This window comes from Tupaia chinensis, unplaced genomic scaffold (assembly GCF_000334495.1).
Source record: "Tupaia chinensis unplaced genomic scaffold, TupChi_1.0 Scaffold143602_1, whole genome shotgun sequence".
NCBI classification, from domain to species: domain Eukaryota; kingdom Metazoa; phylum Chordata; class Mammalia; order Scandentia; family Tupaiidae; genus Tupaia; species Tupaia belangeri.
The window spans coordinates 1,692,856-1,718,041 of record NW_006203448.1 but is presented as its reverse complement, the minus strand read 5'-3'; the positions used below and the strand labels follow the sequence as shown (position 1 = coordinate 1,718,041).

Here is a 25,186-nt window from a genome sequence, read left to right as displayed (position 1 = left end):
GCTAATATTCATACCACATCACCTTCCCTTTTCCTTACCAAAGCCTAAGGCAAAGCTCACTGATTAGTGTTCTGGATCCCTCTTCTCCTCTTTAGGACTTAAACTGGAAATATCCTTTTTATATCAATTTCTTTCAGCTCATTGCTCATACTCATCAGCACACACCTTAAGCTCTCTCTTAAAAACCACAAACACTGGGGACCAGGAGATGGCATAATAGTTACGTCTCTGGACTCCCACCCAGTCCCCTGCGGTTCGAGTTCCAGACCAGGCAACTTAAAACCCACACTGGGTGTGTGTGCACGTGTGCCCAAAATCCCAAGAGAAGGGGATAGTGATGTGGCCATCCTTCCCCTGGAGGAATGATGTCTCACTTTCTCTGTCTCTACAGCAAAAATGTCTCTTAAAAAAAAATCATAACAAGTAAGAATTGTCTCCAAATCACTATGCAATTACCATTTTTCTGTTCCCCTCTATCACATAATTTTTTTTTTTTTGGAGAGATTTTCGCTAGAGGGCGCGTGCGCTCACCAGACAGAGAGAGACATAGAGACAGAAAGCGAGAAATCCCTCCCCAAGGGGGGGATAGTCACGCCACAATCCCTTCTCCTCCATTCTCCTCTCGGGATCTTGGGTACGCACGCACACGCGCCCGGCGTGAGTTTTAAGCCACCAGGGCCGGGACATGAACTGCGGTCAACTACATGGGAGTCCAGCGACATAGCCATTTCGCTAACTGCTGGTTCCCTATCACATAAATTTTCAAAACATCTTTCTATTCATTTTATACCTGGCTTCTGTCTTAACCTCTTCACCAAAATCACCATTCATCAAACTTAATGTTTACTTCCTTGCTGCTATTTTTCCTCTCCCTTTTTTTTTTAAGACATTTTTTGCTATACAGTGCATGCACTCGCCAGAGAGACAGAGACAGAAAGTGAGAAATAAACCCCAAAGGGGGATGGCCACACCACAATCCCTACTCCTCCATTTTCCTCAGGATTTGGGGCACACATGCACACACACACCCAGCGTGAGTTTTAAAGTCACCGGGTCCAGGACTCAAACCGATGCAAACTGCAGTTGACTACATGGGAGTCCAGGGGTATAGCCATTATGTCACCTGCTGGTCCTCCCTTCTGATCTCCAAAGAATTCATTCACATCTTCAGTTTGTGAGGCGCCGTCTAAGCCTGCGCAAGGCTCTTTCTCTTTGATCCCTGCTTTTACTTCCGTTACATTTTTGCCCTAGGCACTCCCTTGTACTGTCTGGCTAAAAAATCCAGTCATGGGGAGGATGTGTGTAATTTACACAAACAGTATTACATGGGACAGCCTATAGCATGGTTAAAGCAGCTGGATCTGACAGGGATGGCCTCATGGCTCATTTCCAGAGCCAGTGGCGCAAAAAACATGCTGCGTGCATGTGTGCCCAAGATCCTGAGAGGAGAGACGGAGAAAGGACTGAGGCACAACCATTCCCTATGGAGGAAGGAGTGTGTTCCCACTTCCCCTCTGGTTGTCTCCAATGCACACTCACTCACTCTGTAAATTTAAAAAAAAAAAGAATTATACTATAAATAGGCTTCTCCCTACCTCTGTTAACACTTTTGTCCAGAATTTCCTAGTATGAAACTGCTTTATTCACTCATCCTTTCTCTTAACCACCTCCAACTCCATAAACAACCCTATGAATAACATACTCAGAACTCTCAGGGATGACAATTATCTAGGTTCTTCTGGTGAATATACACCCAGGATCACACACTTGTTCATCACTAGGTTATTTCCTTTACTTCTTGCTTTCAGTAATACTTCATAAAATACCACTTACAGGGAACCAGCAGGTGGCGTGGTGGTTAAGGTGCTGGACACTCCCACGTGGCCAACCACGGTTTGAGTCCCAGACCTGGTGGCTTGCCTTCTCACTTTCCCTCTCTCACTCTTTGTGTTTCTCTCTGGCCAAATTAAAATAAATGAATGAATAAATAAAATTAAATAACTCTTTAAAAAAAATAAAATAAAATACCACTTACATAAAGGTGGTATTATAACACTCAAGTGTTTCCCTTTTGTGACTGCCTATGTGTTGTTTCTTAGACTTTTATGTATATTTCTGATGTTCATTTATTGTATAAAAGTTCTTGATATACTGTGGAGTGTTTCTACTTCTTTCCATCAGCTAATTTCTTTTTTTTTTTTTGGAGGGGTTTTTAAATTTTTTTTTTTCATTCATTTATTTTTTTTAATTTGATCAGAGACACACAGAGAGAGAGAGGAAAAACGAGAAAGCAAGCCACCAGGCCAGGGACTTTAACCGTGGTCGGACATATGGGAGTGTCCAGCACCTTAACCTCCATGCTACCTGCTAGTCCCAGCTTGTGTAGTTTTTAATCTTTCAAATACATGTGCGCTTGTTTATGAGCTGAAAAGTACTAATCCTTTCCCCAGTGCTGCAGGCCAGTACCACCTAGCTCATGGTCTCTCATTTTCCTACTGATTTAAGGTGCCCTATTTACCTTATAACGTGTCCCTATACGTGAAAGTAGTTCATTTTAAGGAACCAAAGGGATTGCATTTTTTGTCACTGCTTGTTCTTGTGCTAGCTTCACATTTACCTATACTACATAGGGCTTTGAAATGTCTTAATATTTTGTTCTTCCTTATACATTTTATTAATTTCCTCAAAAGAATTCTGCTGGAATTTTAACTTGAACTACATCAAGTTTTAGATTAATTTGGGGCCAGCAGGCTGTGTAGAGGTTAAGGCATTAGGTCCCACATGGCTGACTGTGCAGTTTTAGTTTCAGACCCATGGCCTGATAATCACACTGAGCAGGTGCACATATATGTTCAAAAATCCCAAGAGGAGGCTGGAGGAGGGACTTTAGTGTGGCTGTCTCCCTGCAGGGTGATTCTTCCTTTCCCTCTGTCTCTTCCCACCAACACACATGCCCTATGGCAAAAACTTTGTAAAAAGAAAAAGAAAAAAGTACCAACTCAAGCTTTTTAAAAGTCACTTTTCTGGGCACAAATTGACAAGGCACTTGACTATTATCTTTCTTGGTAGGCTTGCCCCGCTCTGTGCAATACACTTATTCTCCCTTCAATACACTACGCTTATGGCCGCTAGTGTCTTTGTACTCCCTTCTCTCTTCAGTACACTGCCCACAGCTGATTTCCTTCTATTCATCCCGTCTCAGTACAAACGCCATCTGCGCACAGAAGCCTATCTTTCCGAGGGAAGTGCCCTGACTCCTCTGTTTAGATCATACAAGAGCCCTTACTCCAATCTGAAATGGTCGCTTCCAGAGGCCAGAAACTTCATCTCTCTTATGCGCCACTCTACCTCTCAGGCCAGAAAGAGTACTTGGCACACACAAGGAACCAAAGTATCTATTAAGTGAATGCATCCTTTGATTTGTTTTGTTTAGTTTAAGAGAGAGATTTTTGCTATAGGGCACATGCACTCGCTGGAGACAGAGAGAGAAAGCAAGAAATCACCCCCCCAGTGGGGGACGGCCACACTGCAATCCCTTTTCCTCCATGCTCTTCTAGGGATCTTGGGCATGCATGAGCACACGCCTGGCACTGAGTTTCAAGCATCTGGGTCTGATGAATCACAGTTGGCCATGAGGGAGTCCAGCGATATAACCACTATGCCAACTGCTGGTCCCTCCTGATTTGTTTTTAAGAATCTTACTGCAGGGACCGGCACATGGCATGGTGGTTAAAGGCACTGGATTGCCACATGACCAACAATGATTCAAGTCCCTGACCTGGCGGCTTGCTTTCTCCCTTTTCCTTTTTCTGTCTCTCTCTGATCAAATTTAAAAAATAACAGATAGAATTAAATAAAGAATTCCTTTTTAAAAAATCTTACTACATATGCCAAGCTTTTTTCAAAAAGAGATTTCTGCTATAGGGCTTGGGGGCCTGCAGGTGGTACGGTGGTTAAGGTGCTGGACACTCCCACGTGGCCAACCACAGTTCAAGTCCCAGAACTGGTGGCTTGCTTTCTCAATTTTTCTCTCTCTCTGTCTCTCTCTGATCAAATCAAAATAAATGAATAAATAACAATATTTTTTAAATTTCCGCTACAGGGTTTATGCACTTACTGGAGAGACAGAGAAATCACCCCCTGGGGGTATGGCCAAGCCACAATCCCTTCTCCTCCATTCTCCTCTCAGGACTCTGGGCATGCACGCATATACATCCTGTGTGAATTTTAAGCTGCTGGATCCGGGACCTGAACCGTGACTGATTATGTGGAAATCCAGCAATGTAACCATACTGCCACCTGCTGGTCCCTGCATATGCCAAATTTTTATCATTGTTATTTTTTAAGAAATGTGAAAAAGTACAAACGGGGCTAACCAGTGGTGTGGTAGTTAAGGCAGCTGGACCCCACATGGCCAACCCTATGGTTCAAGGCTCAGACCTGGAGGGTTGAGAAACATGGCAGGCACATGCACACATGTGGGTGTCCAGGGTACTGAGAGGAGAATGAAAGAGAAGTGACTGTGGTGTGGCATCTGCTGGGGGCGGGGCTGCTTTTTCACTTTCCCTCTCTCTGGCAAGCACACACAACCTATAGCCAAAAAAAGAAAAAGGGAAAAATACTCCCAATTCCTCCCTATCTTGAAAATGCCAAAAACATCGCTCAAAAAGGAACTCAATGCTTAAAGAACTACTCACTGTTTTTATGAAGTTCAAATCTAACTGGGAATCCTATATTTTCTTTGACAAACCTGATAAGAGAAATAAGGACAAAAGAGCCAGAAGGAGATGTGCTGGGGTTGGGGAGGCAGTTACAAGGAGAGAGCAGGTGCTACGGGAGTAAGAAATTAGAAAGACACACACATAAGAGAAACTCAGATTTACTGGTATAATTTACTCTTTGCTACCTTAAGAAATCTACAGTAAAGGTTTAGGTACTTAAAAAAGAATGTAGACAGGACCAGCAGATGACGTAGTAGTTACATCACTGGACTCCCACATGACTAACCATGGTTCAAGTCGCACACCTAGTGGCTTCAAACTCACACTGGGCTCATACGTGTGCATGTCCAAGATCCTGGGAGGAGAATGAAGGAGAAGGGACTGTAGTGTAGCCACTCCTCTGGGAAATTTCTCACTTTCCCTCTCACTGTCCGTCTCCCTCCCCCTCCAGCGTATATGTGCCCTAAGGCAAAAACCTTTAAAAAAAAAAAGTAGAAAACATAGATGGGAGGGACCAGCAGTTAGCGTAATGGCTATGTCGCTGGACTCCCACGTAGTCGACCACGGTTCGCGTCCCGGACCCGGCGGCTTAAAACTCACGCTGGGCGTGCGTGCGCATGCGGGTCTGCCCAAGATCCCGAGAGGAGAATGGAGGAGAAGGGACTGCAGCGTGACCATCCCCCCGGGGGTGATTTCTCGCTTTCTGTCTCTGTCTCTCTCTGTCTGGCGAGCGCATACACCCTATGGCAAAAACCTCTAAAAAAAAAAAAAAGAAAATATAGATGGGAGACTTAACTCCTCTGAGAAGCCTTCTCTTACCTATGCATGGATAAACATCTGTTCCTTTGTCCGCTTCTGGGGGACAGAGGTTAAGAATGCTTCCTCTTAGGACCAGCAGAAGGCATAACAGTTAGGTTGCTAGACTCCCACATGACCAACCGAGGTTAAAGTCCCAGACCTGGAAGCTTGAAACTCATGCTGGACAAGTGTGTATGCATGCCCAAAATCCCAGGAGAAGGGATTGTGACATGGCCATCCCCTCGGGAGGGGGGGATTTCTCACGTTCTATCTTTCTGGCAAGCGCATGTGCCCTACAGCAACAAGCTCTCTAAAAATAAAGAAAGAAAGAAGAAGAAGAAAATAAGATTCCTCTTTAACACCAGCATCTGGAACTATGGCTGGCATAAATGTTTGTTCAAAATGAAATCTAAAATCAACCCCTAAATCAAAAAGGTCAATTACTATAACCGTATTCTAATTATTACTCCGCATGGTAAAGAAAAGGAGAAAACTGGAAAGTCTGGAGGGGCGTACAACCGAAACATATACTTACTGTTTCAAAAGTATTCAGTATCATCAAAGGGAAAAAAACATTAAAATAATCTCCACAATCTTGAAATCTGACAGGCACAGGTCTTGAGATGGACTGACAAAGACTTGCTGGGGGCCCACACTGATCGAAGTTCAAAAACATCTCATACTTCCATTTTAAGACCTCTTTAACAAAGGTCTCAGAGATAGACTGTGTTGACAAAATGCTTACTGGAGAAGAGGCTGAGAAGGATTTGCTTTCACCAAATGGAAGTTTGTAACCTTGCCTGTTCGAAGTACTTGGAGTCTGAGGATGAAGAACACTGCACGGACTCTTCACTTCACCCACTGGCTTTTGAGATACTAGGGAAGCAGGCTGTGAGACTTTCAAAGTAGACTGTACGCCATTCAATTTATTTTTTAGAGCTGATGGAAGTGTTGACATATGTTCCAGAGACTTGGAAAGATTAGCAGTTCGGGAAGTACTACTTGAGCTAAAAACCTTAGTGGTGGAAGGTCTCTGAGGTTTGGATGCAGAAGGAGGTAAACCAGGTTTCCGGAACACATCTTCGTCTGCCGCTTTCACTTCAGAGTGTCTTGAGCAGTACTCACCCTGGTCTTTCGGAGTTTCAACACAATCTTTGTACTTACACTTTATGCCACTCAAAGATTCCAACTGAGGCCGACTTACAGAGTCTCCTACCTGAAATGGATCTTTTCCATGAACTACTTCAATGATTTTATCCATTTGTGAACATATATCCATATCTTCAGGATCATTTTGAGTTAAAAATAAATTGTCATCCTCCATATCGCTGTTGGATTCAGATTCTCCCTCTTGCAAAGTTGCCTCCTCTAAACGACGTCCCGTTAGATTACCTCCGCCTAGAGGGTCCAGGTCCTCGGAAGTAGAGCCCAGCATTTGCTTTGCTGGCACTGTTCCATTTAACACTATCGAATCACAGTGCTTCAAAAGGCAAGTATCATCAGTCACCTGAGCAGCACACTTCGCTTTTACAGTCTCCGGCTCAGAAAGCATACATTTTAGTAACTGCTTCCCGTTACTGTTGGCAAGCACTTCAGTTTCTCCTTTATAATCTGATCTATCAGATTCTGGTACAAAGGTGTCAGAATTCGGTGCTGGCTGTGGTCCTGCTCTTGCAGCATCTACACTTTCGTAATTAAAAAGCTTCTGTCTCTTCGGCTGTGACTTAGGTCTCGACTGCTTTCGTGACGGAGGATCTTGACTTGTCAGCAGGTCCTTATTATTTCTGACAGACAGAGCCTGAGGAGAGATTAATTTAGCTTTTTTTCGAGTATCAACTACTCCAACCGCTTTGCCATGGTCACGTAACTGAACTAAACACTCTAAAGATCTCTGGGACAACTCAAATGCCCTACGAGGACCCTTTTTCAGACCAAGCCTCTCGGCTGTTGAAGTTGGTTCAGGACACTGGCGCAATTTCTTTGGCGGCACTACAGCAGGAGTTGTTCTACAGCTTAGGTAATTTGGACTTTTATTCTGCCCTTTTTTGGAATCTGAATGTGTTTTCTTAGGGGTTTTAGAAAGTGGGGCTCTTCTAGCAGGTTTTGAGTAAGTACGAGGTTTTGGAGTAGACTTCTTTAGTGACGCTTCTTTAGTGGCTCTCTGAATACTTGAACTAGGAGTTGTGGCACTTTTGTCTACACTTTTTACATCATTTTCAGTAAGATCCCTCTCACTAAGAACTTCAGAATGGTCCTCACTTTTGACAGAAGATGAAGGCCTTCGAGGATGTTCAGCCACAGGTTTCTCGAATCGTTTTCTCTTAGGTTTTATTTCAATTTCACACAACTCTTCAACAGAAATACTACTGTCTGGTTCTGCATGTTCTTCAATGTCCTCTGCTACTTTTTTAATAACCTTTTCAGAGACATAATCTTTATTATAGCCCCAATCATTTGTGGTATCAGCCTTATAATTCAAATGTAGACCTTTCTGATTCTCTTGCACTGAATTATTACCTAGTTTATGATCTTGCCAAACAGAAAACACCTCCTTTTGACTTTCAAACTCAAAAACCTGAGACTCAGAATCCTCAAAAGGGGATTTTGTTTCTTCTTCCTTTATTAGCTTCTTTTCCACGTGAGTATTATCTATTGACACATGCCGCTCTGGACATTCGATCTCAGAGTGTATTTTGTCCTGTTTAATGTCCTTCTCAAAACCCACTATTCTTTCATCCCCATCTTCATCATCAGAATCTGAAATAATAATAACCTGTCCACAACAGACATCTCCATCATCAATCTGGTTAGCTGTGAAACGTCTTTTATCATCTTTTACTTTTCTTTGCAGCTGGGATGAGCTTTTCTGAGTTGAATCAGATGGAAACTGAATTACACTGGCTTGGGCTATTAAGGATAATTTGTGGAGGTCTCTGTCTACCTGAGAATCCGTTAAAGTGTCAGATCCAGGACTGACGCCAGGGACTTGTTCTCTTGTCAAGGTGGAAGAAACCAGACCGGTACTCTTACTTACTTCCTCATCTCTTGATTCAACTACAGTCACGGGATCTTTTAAAGGAGACATTCTCACTGAAGTATTGGTCATTTCTATAAATGAGACTAAACCTCTATCATCAACAACACGCCTTTGACAAGTGTTTTCATGAGACGAGAAAATACCTAACTCTTCAGTCTTTAATTGCTTCTTTTTTAGCAATAAACTGTTTTGGGATTTTTGTTCTCCATTTTTATTATCATCTAAAACACCTTTAGGGTTTAAAGATGAATTGCGGATGAAGTCATCTCCTTTCTGAACTTCTGTATCTTTCCTTGAATAGAAATTCTCTCTGTCAGGTACACTCAGATTTTCCTCTAAAGTGATGGCGTTACTGACCACGGTGTTCTTCTTGCGTTGCTTCCTTATTACATGTGATAACTGTGCACAGATTTCCTCTTTCTCTGCCTTACTTTTCGGTTTAAATGTTTTACTAACAACATGATCCTTTCCAGAGAAATCTTCATTTGATATGGACACTTTTTCCAGACAATCAATACTAGAATCAGTCAACAAATGCGCAGACATTATTATTTCTCTGTCACGTTCCCTTTCTGAACCATTTCTGGTATAATTCTGTTGTGTATACGAGGAATTTTCTTTTACAGACTTCTGCTCCCCTGGACTTATTTTATCTTGTACTCTTTCAGTAAAAAGGCTTTTACTACTCTGCTGTAAGCATGCATCAGCTGTGAAATGATCTTCCAGTTTCAAATTCTTTTTATAATTTGGCTTGTGATCATCATCTATGATATTATTTGCTTTGATCGATATACTTCCTTGTATTTGATGTGTGTCTGCTTTCATTGGTTTTTTAGAAAATGCTGGGCTGGAATTTTCCAGGTGGTACACATCTTTTTTAATCTTCTTCCCTATCTGTTCACTTTCTTCTTTATTGTAAGATATAGGAGGGGTCTTAGCTGCAGGAGTCAGATCCATGAAAGTGTTACACTGAGGTGCTTTGAATTTTATGTTTCTAATAATTTGCTTTAAACAAGTTTGTAACTCATGTGTTTCCTGACTGGTCAGCTGCCAGCCTAGAGATAAATTTCCTCGAAGGAATAAGTTAAGTTTATCCCAGAATCGCTTACAGAGAGTTTGCTGCCCAAGCTGATAACCTTCTTTAAGGAGACTTCTAATCAGCTGTACACAAGCGAGCTGTACAGAGTTAGACGGCACTGAATGCAACGACAGGGATGATATCATTGCTGTTCCTTTGGAGTTTCCAGATGACTTCTCAGAAGTTCGTGCAAATGCAGTGGTAGGAAGTTTGGCACATTTTACGACAGCTTCCACCCACTGCTGGGAACTAACCCATAGCAAATGCAAACATTTTTTATTTCTATGCAGTTCAATCACTGACACCAAAATTAAAAGAAAAAATTCAGTGACTTTGTCACACACAGCATCTGTCTGGTTAAGGGCGTCTTTGACTTCAGAGTGCAGATGATGAATAACTTCTACAATGTAAGCCACACCCAAATCCTTGAGATCCATCAGGGACTGAACAAAAGGTATAAACCACAAAAATGTGCTGTTATGTACACGCATGTCTTGACCAATATCTGATTGAAGTACACTGGCTAATGTTTCCATTTCTTCATACATGTTAGGACAATAATCTGGGCAAATGGCTGATCTCCACCCTGAATCCTAAAACGAAATACCAACAAAAGCACCATTTAGATAGGTTTAACACCCACAGCTTTAAGAGAAAAATTTCTTTCTCAATTTTCCTATTTTGGTTTACTACATATTGTTTTTAATATGCAAATCTCAAGAAATTATGGAAGTTCAACTGTGAGGTTAAAGTTTTATGGGAAGGTTGGGGCTGGCAGGTGGCGTGGTGGTTAAGAGCACTGGACTCCCACATGGCTGGTCGCAGTTCTAGTGCCGAACCTGGCAGCTTGCTTTCTCACTTCCCATCTCTCTCTCTCTCTCTCTCTCTCTCTCTCTGGTCAAATCAAAACGAAAGAAAGAAAAAAGGAAGGAAAGAGAGAGAAAGAAAGAGAGAAAGAGAAAGGCAAAAAAGAAAAGAGAAAGAAAGGGAGGGAGGGAGGAAAAAAAAGTTAGTTTAATAAAGTAATTCTTTTTTAAAAAATTTTATGGGAAGGCAGGTTTAGACCACCTTTATGTACTCTGGGCCTTCTTTTCGTTGGTTGATTTTGATTTTTGGTCATGCCACTTATTGTTCCCCTTCCCAACTTTCCATCTTCCCTAAATGCACTTAAAAGTTAATTTTCTGATGTGTGCACAGTGCAGTTACAGTCCATCCTCCACGCATAATACATCAGCTACATCAGAAGGCCTTCACATAGCAGTTGATACAAAACAGCTACTTATCATAAAACCAGCAGTTCAATTAATTATGTAAAACACTATCTACACAACATAAAAGCAATAAAATAGCATTTGAATTTTGAAAATGTTTTATACCTTTTTAGTCTTTTCAGGATTATAATTGTATACAATCTGGCTGCAAGTCACCATATCATCCAAATACGACTCTGGTTCTAACTTGGTCCTTAAATATTAAGAATAAACAGAAATTACTGAAATGAAGAAAAAAAAGAAAAAGAAGAAAACCCTCTTGTGGAAGTCAGCTGCAGCACGTTTCTTTACAGAGACTGTTTTAAATACTGATGTTAGCAGAACTAACCTTGCAGAGCTGCTCCGTATATTCTGGATCTCTCTATTGTAGCTCATGTTGTTGATAATAGTTTGAAATGCCTCAATAGGATCAATAAGTTGACCCCAGACCTTAGATCCAAGACGGTCCAGGATCACCATGAAACAATGTAATGCTGGCCAAAAAGGATCCACACTATCATCTAAAATAAAATAGATAAACTGCTGCATTACAAAACAATGAAGGGAAAAAATTGAGAATTAAGTATTTTTTATCAGGTTAGCAATAAAAATGAAGGCAAAGCAACAATAATTTAAACTAAAGCTCTGTTAACCCTTAAAGACACAGGGTTTTTTGAGGTTTTTTCTTTTTAAAAGACAGATTTTTAAAAGCTGGCAAATTTTTAAAATTGTTTTTTAGATACTATAATACCTCTGTTAAAAAAAAAAAAAAATGAGGAGGGACCAGCAGATCACACAATGGTTATGTTGCTGGACTCCCACATACTCCCACATACTCGACTCAATACTTGATTAGAGTCCAAGATCCAGTGGCTTAAAACTCACAGCACACGTGCATGAGTGCCCAAAAACCCAAGAGGAGAAGGGATTGCAGCATGGTCATCCCCCTGAGGGGTGATTTCTTGCTTTCTGTCTCTCTGCCTCTGTCTCTTCAATGAGTGCATGCACCCTATAGCAAAAATCTCTCAAAAAAAAAAAGAAGAAGAAAATTTAATGATGAACAAATTGTTTAATGGGCAACTAAACAGTTTATGTAAACAACACCTCCTCGCCCAGTCTGCCATACCTGAAGCAACACCTATTAAAATTCTATCCAACTTTAAAAGTCATGCCCTATTGCAAAAATAATAAAATAATTCTTTTTTTTTTAAAGTCAAGCTTAAATGCCTCTTCCTGCATTAAACATTGCCCAGCCATTTGCTCTTCCACGGTGCTCCTCTGAGGAGAGTGCTCTACCTCACTGACTAATGAGGACGTTGATAATATTGCTTAGTCCACCTACAATCTGTAGCTCTACTTCCCTCAGGCCTTCTTGGACTCTGTTTTATCAGGCACTTGTGTAGACCTTCTCATGTATTTCTGTGCCTTCCACTGCAGTGAACACAGTTGTCTTATCTTTAGTGAGTTTTCAAATAACAAAGAAAACATGTGAAGGCAGTTATAAAAGGTTTCTTTAAAAAGTAACTCACTTTGAAGGAGGTAGGGGAGCTGGATTAACAGAAAGCACAGAATTATATATGCAGTCAGGCCCAGGGAAGAATGAACACCGTGAGCACTATATGTTGGGAAATAAAATAGCCATAACCATAGGAATATCTAGCAAATAAGTAGATGCCATTAAAAAAAAAAGAAAAATAACATTAATATAGTTATTTTAGAATTACCCATAAATGAGTTTATATCCACAGTCAAGTTGCCTGAAGAAAAATGAATGAGAGGAAAAAATTATATTCATTATGTTTTCATAGGATCTGGCATATTTAGTCCTTACCAATTCACTTCCTCATAAATAAGATGAGAAACAATTTAAGTACACAGATCCTCAATGATCAGTCTGATAAATCCAACAGCTCAGATCTAATAATAAACATGACAAGTTTTAGGCCTCATTTTCTGTATCTAGAGCACTACTAAGACAGTTGTCGGAACCAGCAGTTAGCATAATGGCTATGTCGCTGGACTCTCACGTAGTTGACTGCAGTTCACAGCCCAGACCCGGTGGCTTAAAGCTCACGCCAGGCACGTGTGCATGCATGCCCAAGATCCCGAGAGGATAATGGAGGAGAAGGGATTGTGGCGTGGCCATCCCCCTGGGGAGTGATTTCTCACTTTCTGTCTCTCCGTCTCTGTCTGGCGAGCGCACGTGCCCTACAGCGAAAACCTCTTCGAAAAAAGACAATTTTCTATGATGATGAAAATGTTCTGTATCTGCCTTATGCAATACAGTGGCCACCAGGAACATGTAGCGATTTAGTGCTGAAATACAGCTAATGGGACTGAAAATATGAAGGTTTTTTGTTTTTGTTTTTGTTTTTATCTTTTTGTTTCTTGCTATAGGACACATGCACTTACCAAAGAGAAAGAAAAAGAAGGAAAGGAAAAGTGAGAAAGCACCCCCCAGGGGAGATGGCCATGTGAAAGCTGCTTCTTCACTCTCTTCTCAGGACTGTGGGGTGCATATGCACAACATGCCGAGTGTATTTCCAAGCTGCCAGGTTCAGGACCAGAATCTCACAGCCTGCCACGTGGGGCCCAGCACCTTGCCCACTGCACCACGTGCTGGCGCTGAAAACCTGAATTTATTAAAATCACCACATGTGGGCGGATGGCTCCACTGCTGGACAACAGAGAAGCAAGGAAAAACCAAAAAGCATGCAAAGGGAGACAACAAGCAGGACGTTGAGAAGGTAGGGTAGGGTTTTCCCTCTAGTGTCAACTACCAAGTCATTGCAAACAGGACTCCTTGAGGTTCTGATTTTCATTCTACCACTAACTTTTTCAACATGAAATATCAGGTTAACTTCCCTGGGCTTCATCCCTTCTTCTATGAAAGAAAAGTACTGAATTAAAATCCAAAGGTACTTTCAAATTAAGTCTGAATTTGTGACCTAAACCATGAAAGTTAATTTTTCTTTTTTCTACACCATACACCCCACTTCCGGCAGTGACGCAAGCATTGTACAAGCATGTCATCATCATGGTGCTCAAAAGCATTCACAGTAGAGCTTATTACCATCCGACTGCCTCTCCATGGTGTGAAGTATTGATTGCATAAAGTCATTTTGTTTGTCTGAGCCCAGCAATAACGAATCCATGGCTTGTTCCTCAAGAATGGTCAGCAACATGCAAATACCTGTAAGATCATTTATGATAGTTTTATTGAAATGATGAAATAATAATTCTTCTAATGCCTTCTCTAGTTTAGTTGTGGACAAAACTAAATAAATAAATAAATAAATAAAAGGCAGGAAGAGGAAGCAAAACCGTTTCCACTCTAACATGTAAGTCTAATATTCATATATAACTGTTGCCACACAATAGAACCTCAAACCCACTGAAGTGTAAAAGGGGAGAAGGTACTACGTGGTTAGAACACAATTTCTAAGGTGACTACCACATAAGTTATATTTTATCGGTCTAAGAAGCCTTTAATTTTAAGATGTACAATGAATACTTTATGTACCACTAAGAAATAAATCACTGCCACTATGACACATGACCTTAAGATCTGAAATCTATGAAACACGTTACTTTAAGTCAGTATAAAACTTATAAACAAGGGCTTGGCAGGTGGTGTGGTGGTTAAAGGCACTGGACTACCACATGGCCAACCATGGTTCAAGCCCTGGACCTGGTGGCTTGCTTTCTCACTTTCCCTCTTTCTCTCTCTGTCTCGCCTCTCTGGTTAGTACATGTTCCCTATGGCAAATTAAAGAATAATGAGAATAAATAAAACTTAAATAAATTATTCTTAAAAAAAACAAAACCTATAAACAATACTGACCTCTCTTTCTATCAGAAAGTATGTTACACAATGAAAGAGAGAAATGAATGATCAAACCCTACTCAAGTCAACGGCTATACTATTTGTTACTCTATCAGGTTGTCAGGAAAGTCATATTTTATGTTTTTCCATGCAAAAATGCACCATTATTTTCCAGACGACCCAATACTATGGCTTTAACAAAGTATTAATTTGCCAGTGCTTGAAAATGTACCTCTTATAACAGGTTTTGAGGAAATGTCTAGTAATAAAATATGGGGAACAGCAGATGTTGGAATAGTTACTTTGCTGGACTCCCAAGCAGTCAACCACGGTCTGTGTCCCAAACCTGGAGGCTTAAAACTCTCACTGGGCACTTGTGTGTATGTGTGTGTGTGTGTGTGTGTGTGTGTATGCCTGAAACCCCGAAAGGAGAATGGAGAAGGGACTACGGAGTGGCCATCCCCCCAGGGGATGACTTCTCACTTTCTGTCTCTCTGGCATGTGCACACAACCTATAGCAAAAATCTCTCCAAATAAAATAATAAATAATATGTAATGACTAAGCCAAAGGCAGAACAGACAGAACTCTGAAACCCTGTATTTAGCAATCAGATCACCAAAAGAGAGCATTTCCTTTTCAGAACAACCAAAAGAACCTGAGGCAGATTATTATATAAAGGAAGGAACAATACTCACCTAACCAGTAGTTTTTGTAGTTGGTGGTATCGTACATGTGAGAGGGCAGAAGAATCAGTTTACCCTTCTCGAGGACAGAAGAAGTATAAATGTCGGGACTTTCTAGAAGCCCCAACTCGATGACTTTAAAAAGGCAAGTTAAAACTTCCTGTAAATCGTAATAATCATCTCTGTCGACTTTCCCCAGATTCCTGGCAGTCAGGATAGCCCAACGCCGAACCTAAATGCATAACAAGTTTATTCTATCATTCAGCAAACAACTGTCTATGACACGAACAGAATTCTCTAGAAATGTTAAGATACAGAAGAGATACCAATTAATATATGTCATATTTGTTCCTAACCCTAGCAAATCATTTATGAAACAATCATTTCCCTTCATTTAAACACAGACTGGAAATAAATTAAGGAACTATTATATTGGTATGATAATGGTATTATTTTTGTTTTTATTTTTAAAAAATCTCTAATCTGGGACCAGCAGATAGCACAGCAGTTATGTAGCTGGACTGCCACACAGCTGACTGTGGTTCTAGTCCTAGACCCAGAGGCTTCAAAATCACACCAGGCATGTGTGTGTATAGTCTGTGTGTGTGTGTGTGTGTGTGTGTGTGTGTGTAAGATGCCAGGAGGAAAATGGAGGAGAAGGGACTGCAGTGTGGCCATTCTCCTGAGGGTGATTTTTCACTTTTCCTCTCACTGGGTGTCTCTCTCTCTCCTGGAAGCACACGTGCCCTAGAACAAATAACTTTTTAAAAAAGAAAACAAAAACACTCATCTTTTAGAAATACATACTGAAATACCTTACGGATGAAATGCTCTCATGTCTAAAGATTTGCTCAAAACTATTCCAAAAAGAATAAAAGGTAGAAGGGCCGGCAGGTGGCATGGTAGTTAAAGGTACTGAACTCTAACAAGGCCGACCAAAGTTCAAGTCCTGGACCTGGTGGTTTGCTCGCTTGCTCTTCTCTCTCTGCCTCTCTCCGGTAAAATTAAAATTAAAATTAATAAATAAAGTAACTCTTAAAAGAAAGAAAAAGAATGAAAAGTAAACTATACATTAATAATTGATAAAAAACTGACTGATGAATGGGGCCGGCGGGTGGCGTGGTGAATTAAGACGCTGGACTCCCATATGGCTGACTGTGGTTCAAGTCTTAGACCTGGCAGCTGGCTTTCTCACTTCCCCCACCCACCCCTGTCTCTCTGGTCAAATTTAAAAATAGTAATAATAAATAAAATTAAATAAGATAATTCTTAAAAAAAAAAAATAAAGGCTAACTGATGAATACATTAAAAAGTTTGTTACATCACTTAACGAACTTTGCAATTGTCCACAATAAAATGTTTTAAAAAGGGGGGCCGGCAGGTGGCATGGTGGTTGAGGTGCTAGACTCTAACATGACTGACCACAGTCGGTCCTGGACCTGGCGGCCTGCTTTCTCACTTTCCCTCTCTGTCTCTATCTCTCTGGTCAAATAAAAAAAAATAAACAAAATTAAATAAATAAATCCTTTTTTTTAAGAATTATTTTTATGGGTCCAGCAGTTGGCATAATGGCTATGTCACTGGACTCCCACATAGTCAACTGTGGTTCAAGTCTCGGACCGAGTGGCCTAAACTCATGCCGGGTGCGTACCCAAGATCCCGAGAGGAGAATGGAGGAGAAGGGATTGCGGTGTGGCCATCACCTCTGGGAGGGTGATTTCTTGCTTTCTGTCTATGTCTCTTTCTGGCGAGCGCAAGCGCCCTATAGCAAAAACCTCCCCCCCCAAAAAAATATTTTTATTTAACTTTATTTATTTAAATTCAACCAGAGATGACAGGAGAGAGAGAGAGAGAAAGAGAGAGAGGGGGAAAGAAAGCAAGTCACCAGGTCTGGGACTCGAACTTCAGTCGGCCATGTGAGAGTCCAATGCCCTTAACCACAAATGCCACCTGCCGGCCTCAATAAATAATTCTTTAAAAAAAATAATAAAAAAAGAAATCAAGGGAAAAAAGAAGCAAAAGTTACTTCTAAATAGCATAATTAGCATAGTGAAGTGGTTTTAAATTTCTTGAGAGCTACGAATTAAGTGATCACAGCTAGCCTTTAAAGAATTACATAAAGGTGGGCCAGCAGGTGGCGTGGTGGTTCCGGTGCTGGACGCCCAAATGGCCGACTGTTATTTGAGTCCCAGATGCTGTGGCTTGAAATTCACAGAGAATGCATCATAGCCATTCCCGGGTAGGGGTGGGGGATCCCACTTTCCCTTCCTCTCCGACACGTCTGTTACGTCTTTGTCCTTTTATCTTTTAGGATATTATTAAACCATACTTTTCCCAACTTTTTTTTTTCTTTTTTAAGTTTTTGTTTTTTGTTTTTTTGTTTTTTTGGGTTTTTTTTGCTACAGGGCATGTAAACTCACCACAGACAGACAGAAATTGAGAAATTACCCCCCTGGGGAAATGGCTATAGCACAATTCCATTCTCCTCTTGGGATCTGGGCACGTACACACACACGCCCAGTGTGCTTTTCAAGCCTGCCAGGTCTGGGACTTGAACAGCTTAGTCGGCCATATGGGACCCAGCTGTCTTAACCACCATGCTACCACCTGGCCCTTTCAACTTTTTTCTTAAAGTTTACTCATTTATTTCTTCTGCAAGCAAGATAAAGAAAGACAAAAATAGACAGCTCTCCGCCCCACAAACAAGGTCTTGATACCACAATCGCCTCCAGCTTCAGCTGGCCCAGCCCATGGGCACCTGCATGCCGGACACACTCAGGGAGGTTTCTGGACGTGAATCTCTCACCTTGCCACATGGGTCAGACTCCGAGAGCAGTGTGTGACCGCTGTACAACCAACTCACCCCTCTTCTCCCATTCACTAACTTGTATTTCACTTAATAATGTCTTTTGAGGGACCAGCAAATGGCGCGATGGTGACGTCACCAGGTTCCCACACAGTCAATCGTGGTTCGAATACCAGACTCGGTGGCTTAAAACTCACCAGGGTACCTGTGCGTGTGTGATCAAAATCCCAAGAGGAAGATGGAGAAGGGATGCAGAGTGGCTATCTCCCTTGGGGTGGGGGGGTGGTTTCTCACTTTCTGTCTTTGTCTCTGCTTCTCCAGCAAGCCCAGGAGCCATTAGCAAAAATCTCTCCTTAAAATAATGTCTTTTGATAGTTTCTAATTTTTGTTTTAGGTTTTTGCCTTAGGGTATGTGCATTCTCTAGAGGGAGACAATGAGAGGGAAAGCAAAAAAAACAACCCCTGGAGGAGGGCTACAAGGTAATCCCTTTTCCATTAATCTCATGCGAGGGCATGCGCATGAACATACAGACAAAGGCGTAAAATTTTCTTTTATCTTTTTTCAAAGAATTATTTTACTTAACTTTATTTATTTATTTATTTAAATGTAACCAGAGAGGGAGAGAAAGTGAGATAGCAAGCTTCCAGGTCCAGGACTCGAACAGCAGTCAGCCATGTGGAAGTCTAGAGCCCTTAGCCACCATGCCACCTACTGGTCCCTTTTTTCTTTCTTAAGAGAGAATTTTACTATAGAGCGCATTCGCTCACCAGAGAGACAGAAAGCAAGAAATCCCCCGGGGAAATGGCCATTTCACTATTCCTTCTGCTCCATTCTCTTCTTGGGATTTGGGGCACAGACACACACATGCCTGAACTGAGTTTCAAGTCACCGGGTTTGGGATGTGAATCACAGTCGAACACACGGGCGTCCAGCGCCTTAACCACTACGCTATTTGCTGGCTCTGACCATACCTTTTAAATTTCCTCATTTTAGATATTTTCTATCAATACTATGTATTTAGCACAGAGGAAACTGAGTTCCTCCATAATCTTGACTAGGAACCTCATTACCAGACTCTCCATTACCTGAGAAATGGCTTTCTTCTTGCTTTGCATTGGCAGACCAGCCTTCTTGACTACTGGTTTCATGTCATAACTCATTCTACATGCCAACAAGCACAGGACCTGCAACAGGGAACTGCCTCGCTCCATGGTAATAAGACCTCAGGCCTAGGCTACCTGGTGGCAGGGCGGGTAGGGGGGGGATTCCTTATGGTCGACTGCACAGTTCAAGTTCCGGACCCACTAGCTTGGAAAAAACCACGCTGAGCACGTGTGTATGCGTGCCCAAAATCCTGAAAAGGAGAGAGGGAGGGGGGATGGCATGACCATCCCCCGTGTGAGCGTATTCTCTCTCTCTCCAGCGAGCACGAACAACCTCTAGCAAACACAACCCTTCAAGCCTCAGCCATAAACTCTTACTTCAGGGTTCTATACTCGTGTTACTTTCTGCTTCTGTCCATGCCCAATATTCTGACTTATGTTCTTCTACATCTCTAGCACCCAGGAATTTTCTTTATTTAAAGGTTTTTGTCATAGGGCAGATGTACTTGCTGGAGACAGTGAGAGAAAAAGTGAGAAATGACCCTCTAAGGGGTCACCACGCCACAATCCCTTCTCCTCTACTCTCTTGAGATTTGGGGTACACATGCTCATGGCATGATTTTCAAGCTGCCAGGTTCAAGATTTAAACCAAGGTGGAAGCCCAGGGCCGTAACCACTACGCCATCTGCTGGTCCCAAGCACCCAGGAATTCTCTGGTACCCCTGCTCCCACTTTTATTTGTGAGCAAAACAATTATTGGGTCATCAGAAAAGCTATGATGCATTTTTCATAGAAAAACATAGAATGAAATATGACTTTTAAAAATGTCTTTAATTATTTCATTTAACATTATTATTATTATTATTATTTTCCAGCTTGCTCAGAAAGAGAGAGAGAGGGAAAGTGAGAAAGCAAGCCACCAGGTCCAGAACCCAAACTATGGTCGGCCATCTGGGAGTCCAGCCCTTTAAAAAAATTTTTCAAGGATTATTTTTATTTAATTTTATTGTTTTTAATTTGACCAGAGACAGACAGAGAGAGAGGGAAAGTGAGAAGCCAAGACACCAGGTGTGGACTTGAATCATGGTCAGCCATGTGGGAGTCCAGCACTTTAACCACCACTCCACCTGCCAGCCCCCAAAACATGACTTTTTTGATGACTCAATATTTCAAATATTTTAACTGCTATTTGTAAACTGTGTTTAGAGTGGAGCAGACATGTGAGAAAAGTTGAGAGGTCTTCTTCACTAGTTTAACATGCTGAAAGAAAATCAAATAATTCCCATCTTCCAAATTCAAACATCATCTGTCTGAAAGTATTCCCAACCCTCTTTTTAGACTCCACAGCAACCTCTACTTAACTATAATGATTTCAAAATAAGAAACATTTGAGCAAACATCTTAAACTATACACCCAAAACCTCCATTAAAGCTACCTACAGGTACAAAAACAAAGTACATCCATTCATTGCCTAACATTGACACTCACCATTTCATTGGGATGGACCAAAAACAAATAGATCCCTGGATGTTTGTCAAAAACCTGAAAGGAGCAATTGGCTTGTTCCATCTGACAAATTGCTTCAACACATAATTCATCTGAATAGAAAAAGCAGGGCAATAAATATATCATCTAATGAACTTATCAAAATTCTCTCAACCCAGTTCCTGCAGTTGTTCTTAAGTAAATAAAAAGGCTATTCCTTTTTTTTTTAAGAATTATATAATTTTATTTAATCATTCGTTCATTTTAATTTGACCAGAGAGAGAAAAAGGTAAAGTGAAAAAGTGAGATACCAGATCCAAGAATCGAACTGTGGTCAGCCATGTGAGAGTGTTCAGCGCCTTAACCACCATGCCCATCTGCTAGCCTCTCAATATACTTTTTTTATTTTTTTATTTTTTATTTTTAAATATTTTTTAATTTTTATTTATTCATTCATTATTTTTTTATGTTGACAGAGGGAGACACAGAGAGAGAGAGAGAGAGAAAGAGGGGAAGTGAGAAAGCAACCCACGTGGTCCAGGACCGTAGTCAGCCATGTGGGAGTGTACAGCACCTTAATCACCATGCCACTTGCTGGTCCCTATTTTTATTTTTTTTAAGAGTTTTTTGTTTGTTTGTTTGTTTTTTGCTATAGGGCACGTGTGGTCACCAGAGACAGAGAAACAGGAAGCAAGAAATTATACCCCAAGGGGAATGGCCACACCATAACCCCTTCTCGTCCATTCTTCAGGATCTTGGGCGCACATGCACACATGCCAGCATGAGTTTCAAGCTGCTGGGTCCGAGACTTGAACTGTGGTCGACTAATGGGAGTCTAGTGACATAATCATTATGCCATCTGCTGATCCCTCCCCTTTTTTTAAACCAAGGCTTGAAAACACTGATAACCAGGGCGTGGCAGTTATCACACATGGTCAATCACGGTTTGAGTGAGTCCCGGACCTGGAGGCTTGCTTTTTCACTTTCCCTCTATCTCTATCTCTTCCTATTTCTCTCTCTGATCAAATTAAAACATACTAGTAATAAATAAAGTAAAAACATTAAAAAAAAAAAAGCAGTGATAACCTAATTGCAGGAACAGTATTTTACAATCTGACAGATGAATCAGTTGAGCACACAGTGTTCCTTGGAACTCTCTGGCCTTTAGTGGAATAAATCTTTTTTGGTAAGTTTTTGCCACAGGGCACATGTGTTCCCCAGAGAGAAAGAGGGGAAAGTGAGAATGTACCCTCCAGGGTGGACAGCCATACTGTAATACCTTCCCTTCCATCCTCTCCAGATTTGGGGCACACACACACATGCCTGGCATGATTTTCAAGCTGCCAGGTCTGGAACTCAAACCGTGGTCAGCCATGCGGGAGGCCCAGTGCCTTAAACATTATGCCACCCACTGGCCCCAAGAAGATATCTTACATGTTGATCCATTTGGACTTTTTTGGTATAGGAGTAAAAGAACAAAGTCTACTATTTCCACCAAATGGCTGGTTGTCTCACCCCCATTTACTGAATAATTCATTTACCATACCAAATCAATCACCTTGAGTTGGTCAAGCTTCACAGAAATAATATGCTGGCGATAAGTGGTGACTTAGGGGAGAAACAGTAACTGGAAAAGCGGAGGGGAGTTCCTAGGATGTTGATGCTTTGTACAAACTCTTGATCTGAATGCTGACTATACAAGTGTTTAATTTTTAAAAAATCAAGTTCAGACCAGCAGGTGGCATGGATGTTACGGTGGCTAGATCTCACATGGCCAACTGCGCAGTTTGAGCCCCAAACCCATTCGCTTGAAGATCACACTAGGCACATGTGTGTGCATTCCGAAACTTCCAAAGGGAGAATAAACGGGGACTGACGTGTGTCCATTCTCTATAGGGGGTGATTTCCCACTTTCTCGCTCTTGCTCCTTCTCTGGCTCTCTCTGGTGAGCACAGAACACCCTATAGCAAAACTAAAAAATAAATAAATAAATCATCAAGCTTAGCCAACCAGTGACATGATGGTGAAGGTTCTGGATCCCACAGAACTGAGCATGTAGTTCAAATCCTGAACCTGGCAGCTTGAAAAATAAGCTGGGCAAGTCAACGTGCCCAGAATTCCAAAGGAAGAAGAAATGGGGAAGAGAATGTGGTATGACCCCCCACAAGGGTGCTTTCTCACTTTCTCTCACTCGCTCTCTCTCGCTCTCTCTCTCTGGTGAGTGCACATGTCCTCTGGCTTTTAGGGGAAAAAAAAACAACACAGAAAAACAATTTTCTAAAGAAAAAAATGATCAAATTCATACATTTTTCTTCTTTTTCTTAAAAATTTATTGTTGTTATTGTTTTTAATTTGATCAGAGAGAGAGGGAAAGTGAGAAAGCTAGCCACCAGGTCCAGGACTTGAACTATGGTCAACCATATGGTACTCTAGCACCTCAAACACTATGCCACCTGCAGGTCCCAAGTTTGTTATTCTTTAATTAATAAAAAGGCCTTGGGGTCAGCAGGTGGTATGGTGGTTAGAGGAGCTGGACTTCCACATGGCCGGCCACGATTCAAATCCCGAACTTGATGGTTTGCTTTCTCGCTTTCCCTCTCTCTCTGCCTGCCTGTCTCTGGTCAAGTTTAAAAATAATGATAATGGTAAATTAACAGACAAACAAACAAAAACCAAAAAGGCCTTGCTAGAATTAAATGAAATTACTTTGATTCAGAAAAAAATTATTTCTACAATAAAATCTTTACTTACAGTTCAAGTTTACCAAAACATAAATAATAAAGAAGTAGGACTAGCAAGCATCGGGGTAGTTAAGGTGCTGGACTCCCACGTGGCCAACTGCAGTTTGAAGCCTGGACCTAAGGACTTGCTTTCTTACTTTCCCTCTCTCCTTTCTGTGTGTCTCTCTCTGGTGAGCGTGTATGCCTATAGCAAATTAAGAAAATAATAAATGAAACTAGTAATTGTTTTATTTTTTTAGAGAAAGATTGCTATATGGTGCATATATGCTCACTGGAGAGACAGAGAGACAGACAGACAGCAAGAAACTACTACCTAGGGGAAATGGCCATGCCACAATCCCTTCTCTTCCACCTCTTGAGATTCTGGGCACACATGCACACAGCCTGAGTTTTAAGCTGCTGGTCCAGGACTCGAACTGTGGTTGACTACGTGGGAGTCCAGTGATGAAACTATTACCTAGTCCCAAAACTAACCACTCTGCTAGTCCTGAAACTAAATAATTCTTCAAAAGAAAAAAAAGGATAAAGAAGCAGATACCATCACAAGAAAGAAATCAGAAAAATAAAGTATGTTATCCTATATGATCACCTCAACAAGTCAAACTCATGGCAAAAAGAAGTGTGTGTGTACAAATAAATTTAGATTAAAAGAGATGAAAGACTAAGGCCAGCAGGTAGTGTTGTGGCTAAGGGCGCTGGGCTCCCACTTGGCCAACCACAGTTCAAGTACCAAACCTGGAGGCTTTCTTTCTCTCTCTCTCTCTCTTCTCTCTCTCTCTCTGGTCAAACTTATTTATCTATTTACTTAAATAAGTAAAATTAAATAAAACTTTTAAAAAGAGAGAGATGAAAGAAGGACCAGCAGATAGCATAGCAGTTATGTCACTGGACTCTCATGTAGTCGACTACAGTTCAAGTCCTGGACCTGGTGGCTTGAAACACACCAGGCGCATGTATGCATGCCCAAGATCCCGAGAGGAAAATGAGGAGAAGGGATCGTAGCATGGCCATCTCCCCTGGGGGTGATTTCTCACTTTCTGTCTTGTCGCTATTTCTCTGGCAAGCACACACACCCTATAGCAAAAATCTCTTACAAAAATAAATAAAAAATTTAAAAAGTAGAAGAGATGAAAGAAATTATGAACCAAATGCAATGTGTAGTATCCGACTGGACTCAATTTAAACAAACAAAAAACACACTTTGGAACTACTGGGAAATTTTGAGTATTAAATAGATTTTTTTTTTTTTTTTTTTTACTTTTTTTTGTATTGCCACAGGTGCATATGATCACCAGAGAGAGAGAAGAAAAGGTGAGAAACACCCCTGCATTGGTCAGGGAGGATGGCCATGCCACAGTCCTTTCTCTTCACTCTCCTCTAGGGATACTGGGCATGCACGAACATGCACCCCGCATGCTTTTCAAGCCACCAGGTCCAGGACTTGAACAGTGCATTCAGCCACGGGACTCCAGCACCTGAATCACCATGCTACCAGCTGGCCTTTGACTAGATATTAGAAGCCTTAAAGACACTTTTAGTTTGCTAGGGTTCACACATAAGGAGTATGTCTTTACTTTTAAAGAGATTCATATTGGGAACCAGCAGTTAGCGTAATGGCTATGTCGCTTGACTCCCACGTAGTCGACCACGGTTCG

The 25,186-nt window shown here is 41.3% G+C and overlaps 1 protein-coding gene across 5 annotated transcripts in view; it reads right to left on the bottom strand.

The window, feature by feature from the left end:
* Window positions 1-25,186, bottom strand: part of SETX (senataxin) — a 106,669-nt gene that overhangs the window by 63,539 nt on the left and 17,944 nt on the right. For all 5 annotated transcript variants that reach the window (XM_027766625.1, XM_006164324.2, XM_006164321.1 and 2 more), the window contains 6 exons: window positions 20,794-20,903; window positions 15,407-15,626; window positions 13,958-14,077; window positions 11,234-11,405; window positions 11,011-11,098; window positions 6,055-10,227 (listed from right to left, as the gene is read on the bottom strand). In XM_027766625.1, the coding sequence (XP_027622426.1) occupies window positions 6,055-10,227; window positions 11,011-11,098; window positions 11,234-11,405; window positions 13,958-14,077; window positions 15,407-15,626; window positions 20,794-20,903 (4,883 nt within the window). The remainder of the gene's footprint in view (window positions 1-6,054; window positions 10,228-11,010; window positions 11,099-11,233; window positions 11,406-13,957; window positions 14,078-15,406; window positions 15,627-20,793; window positions 20,904-25,186) is intronic.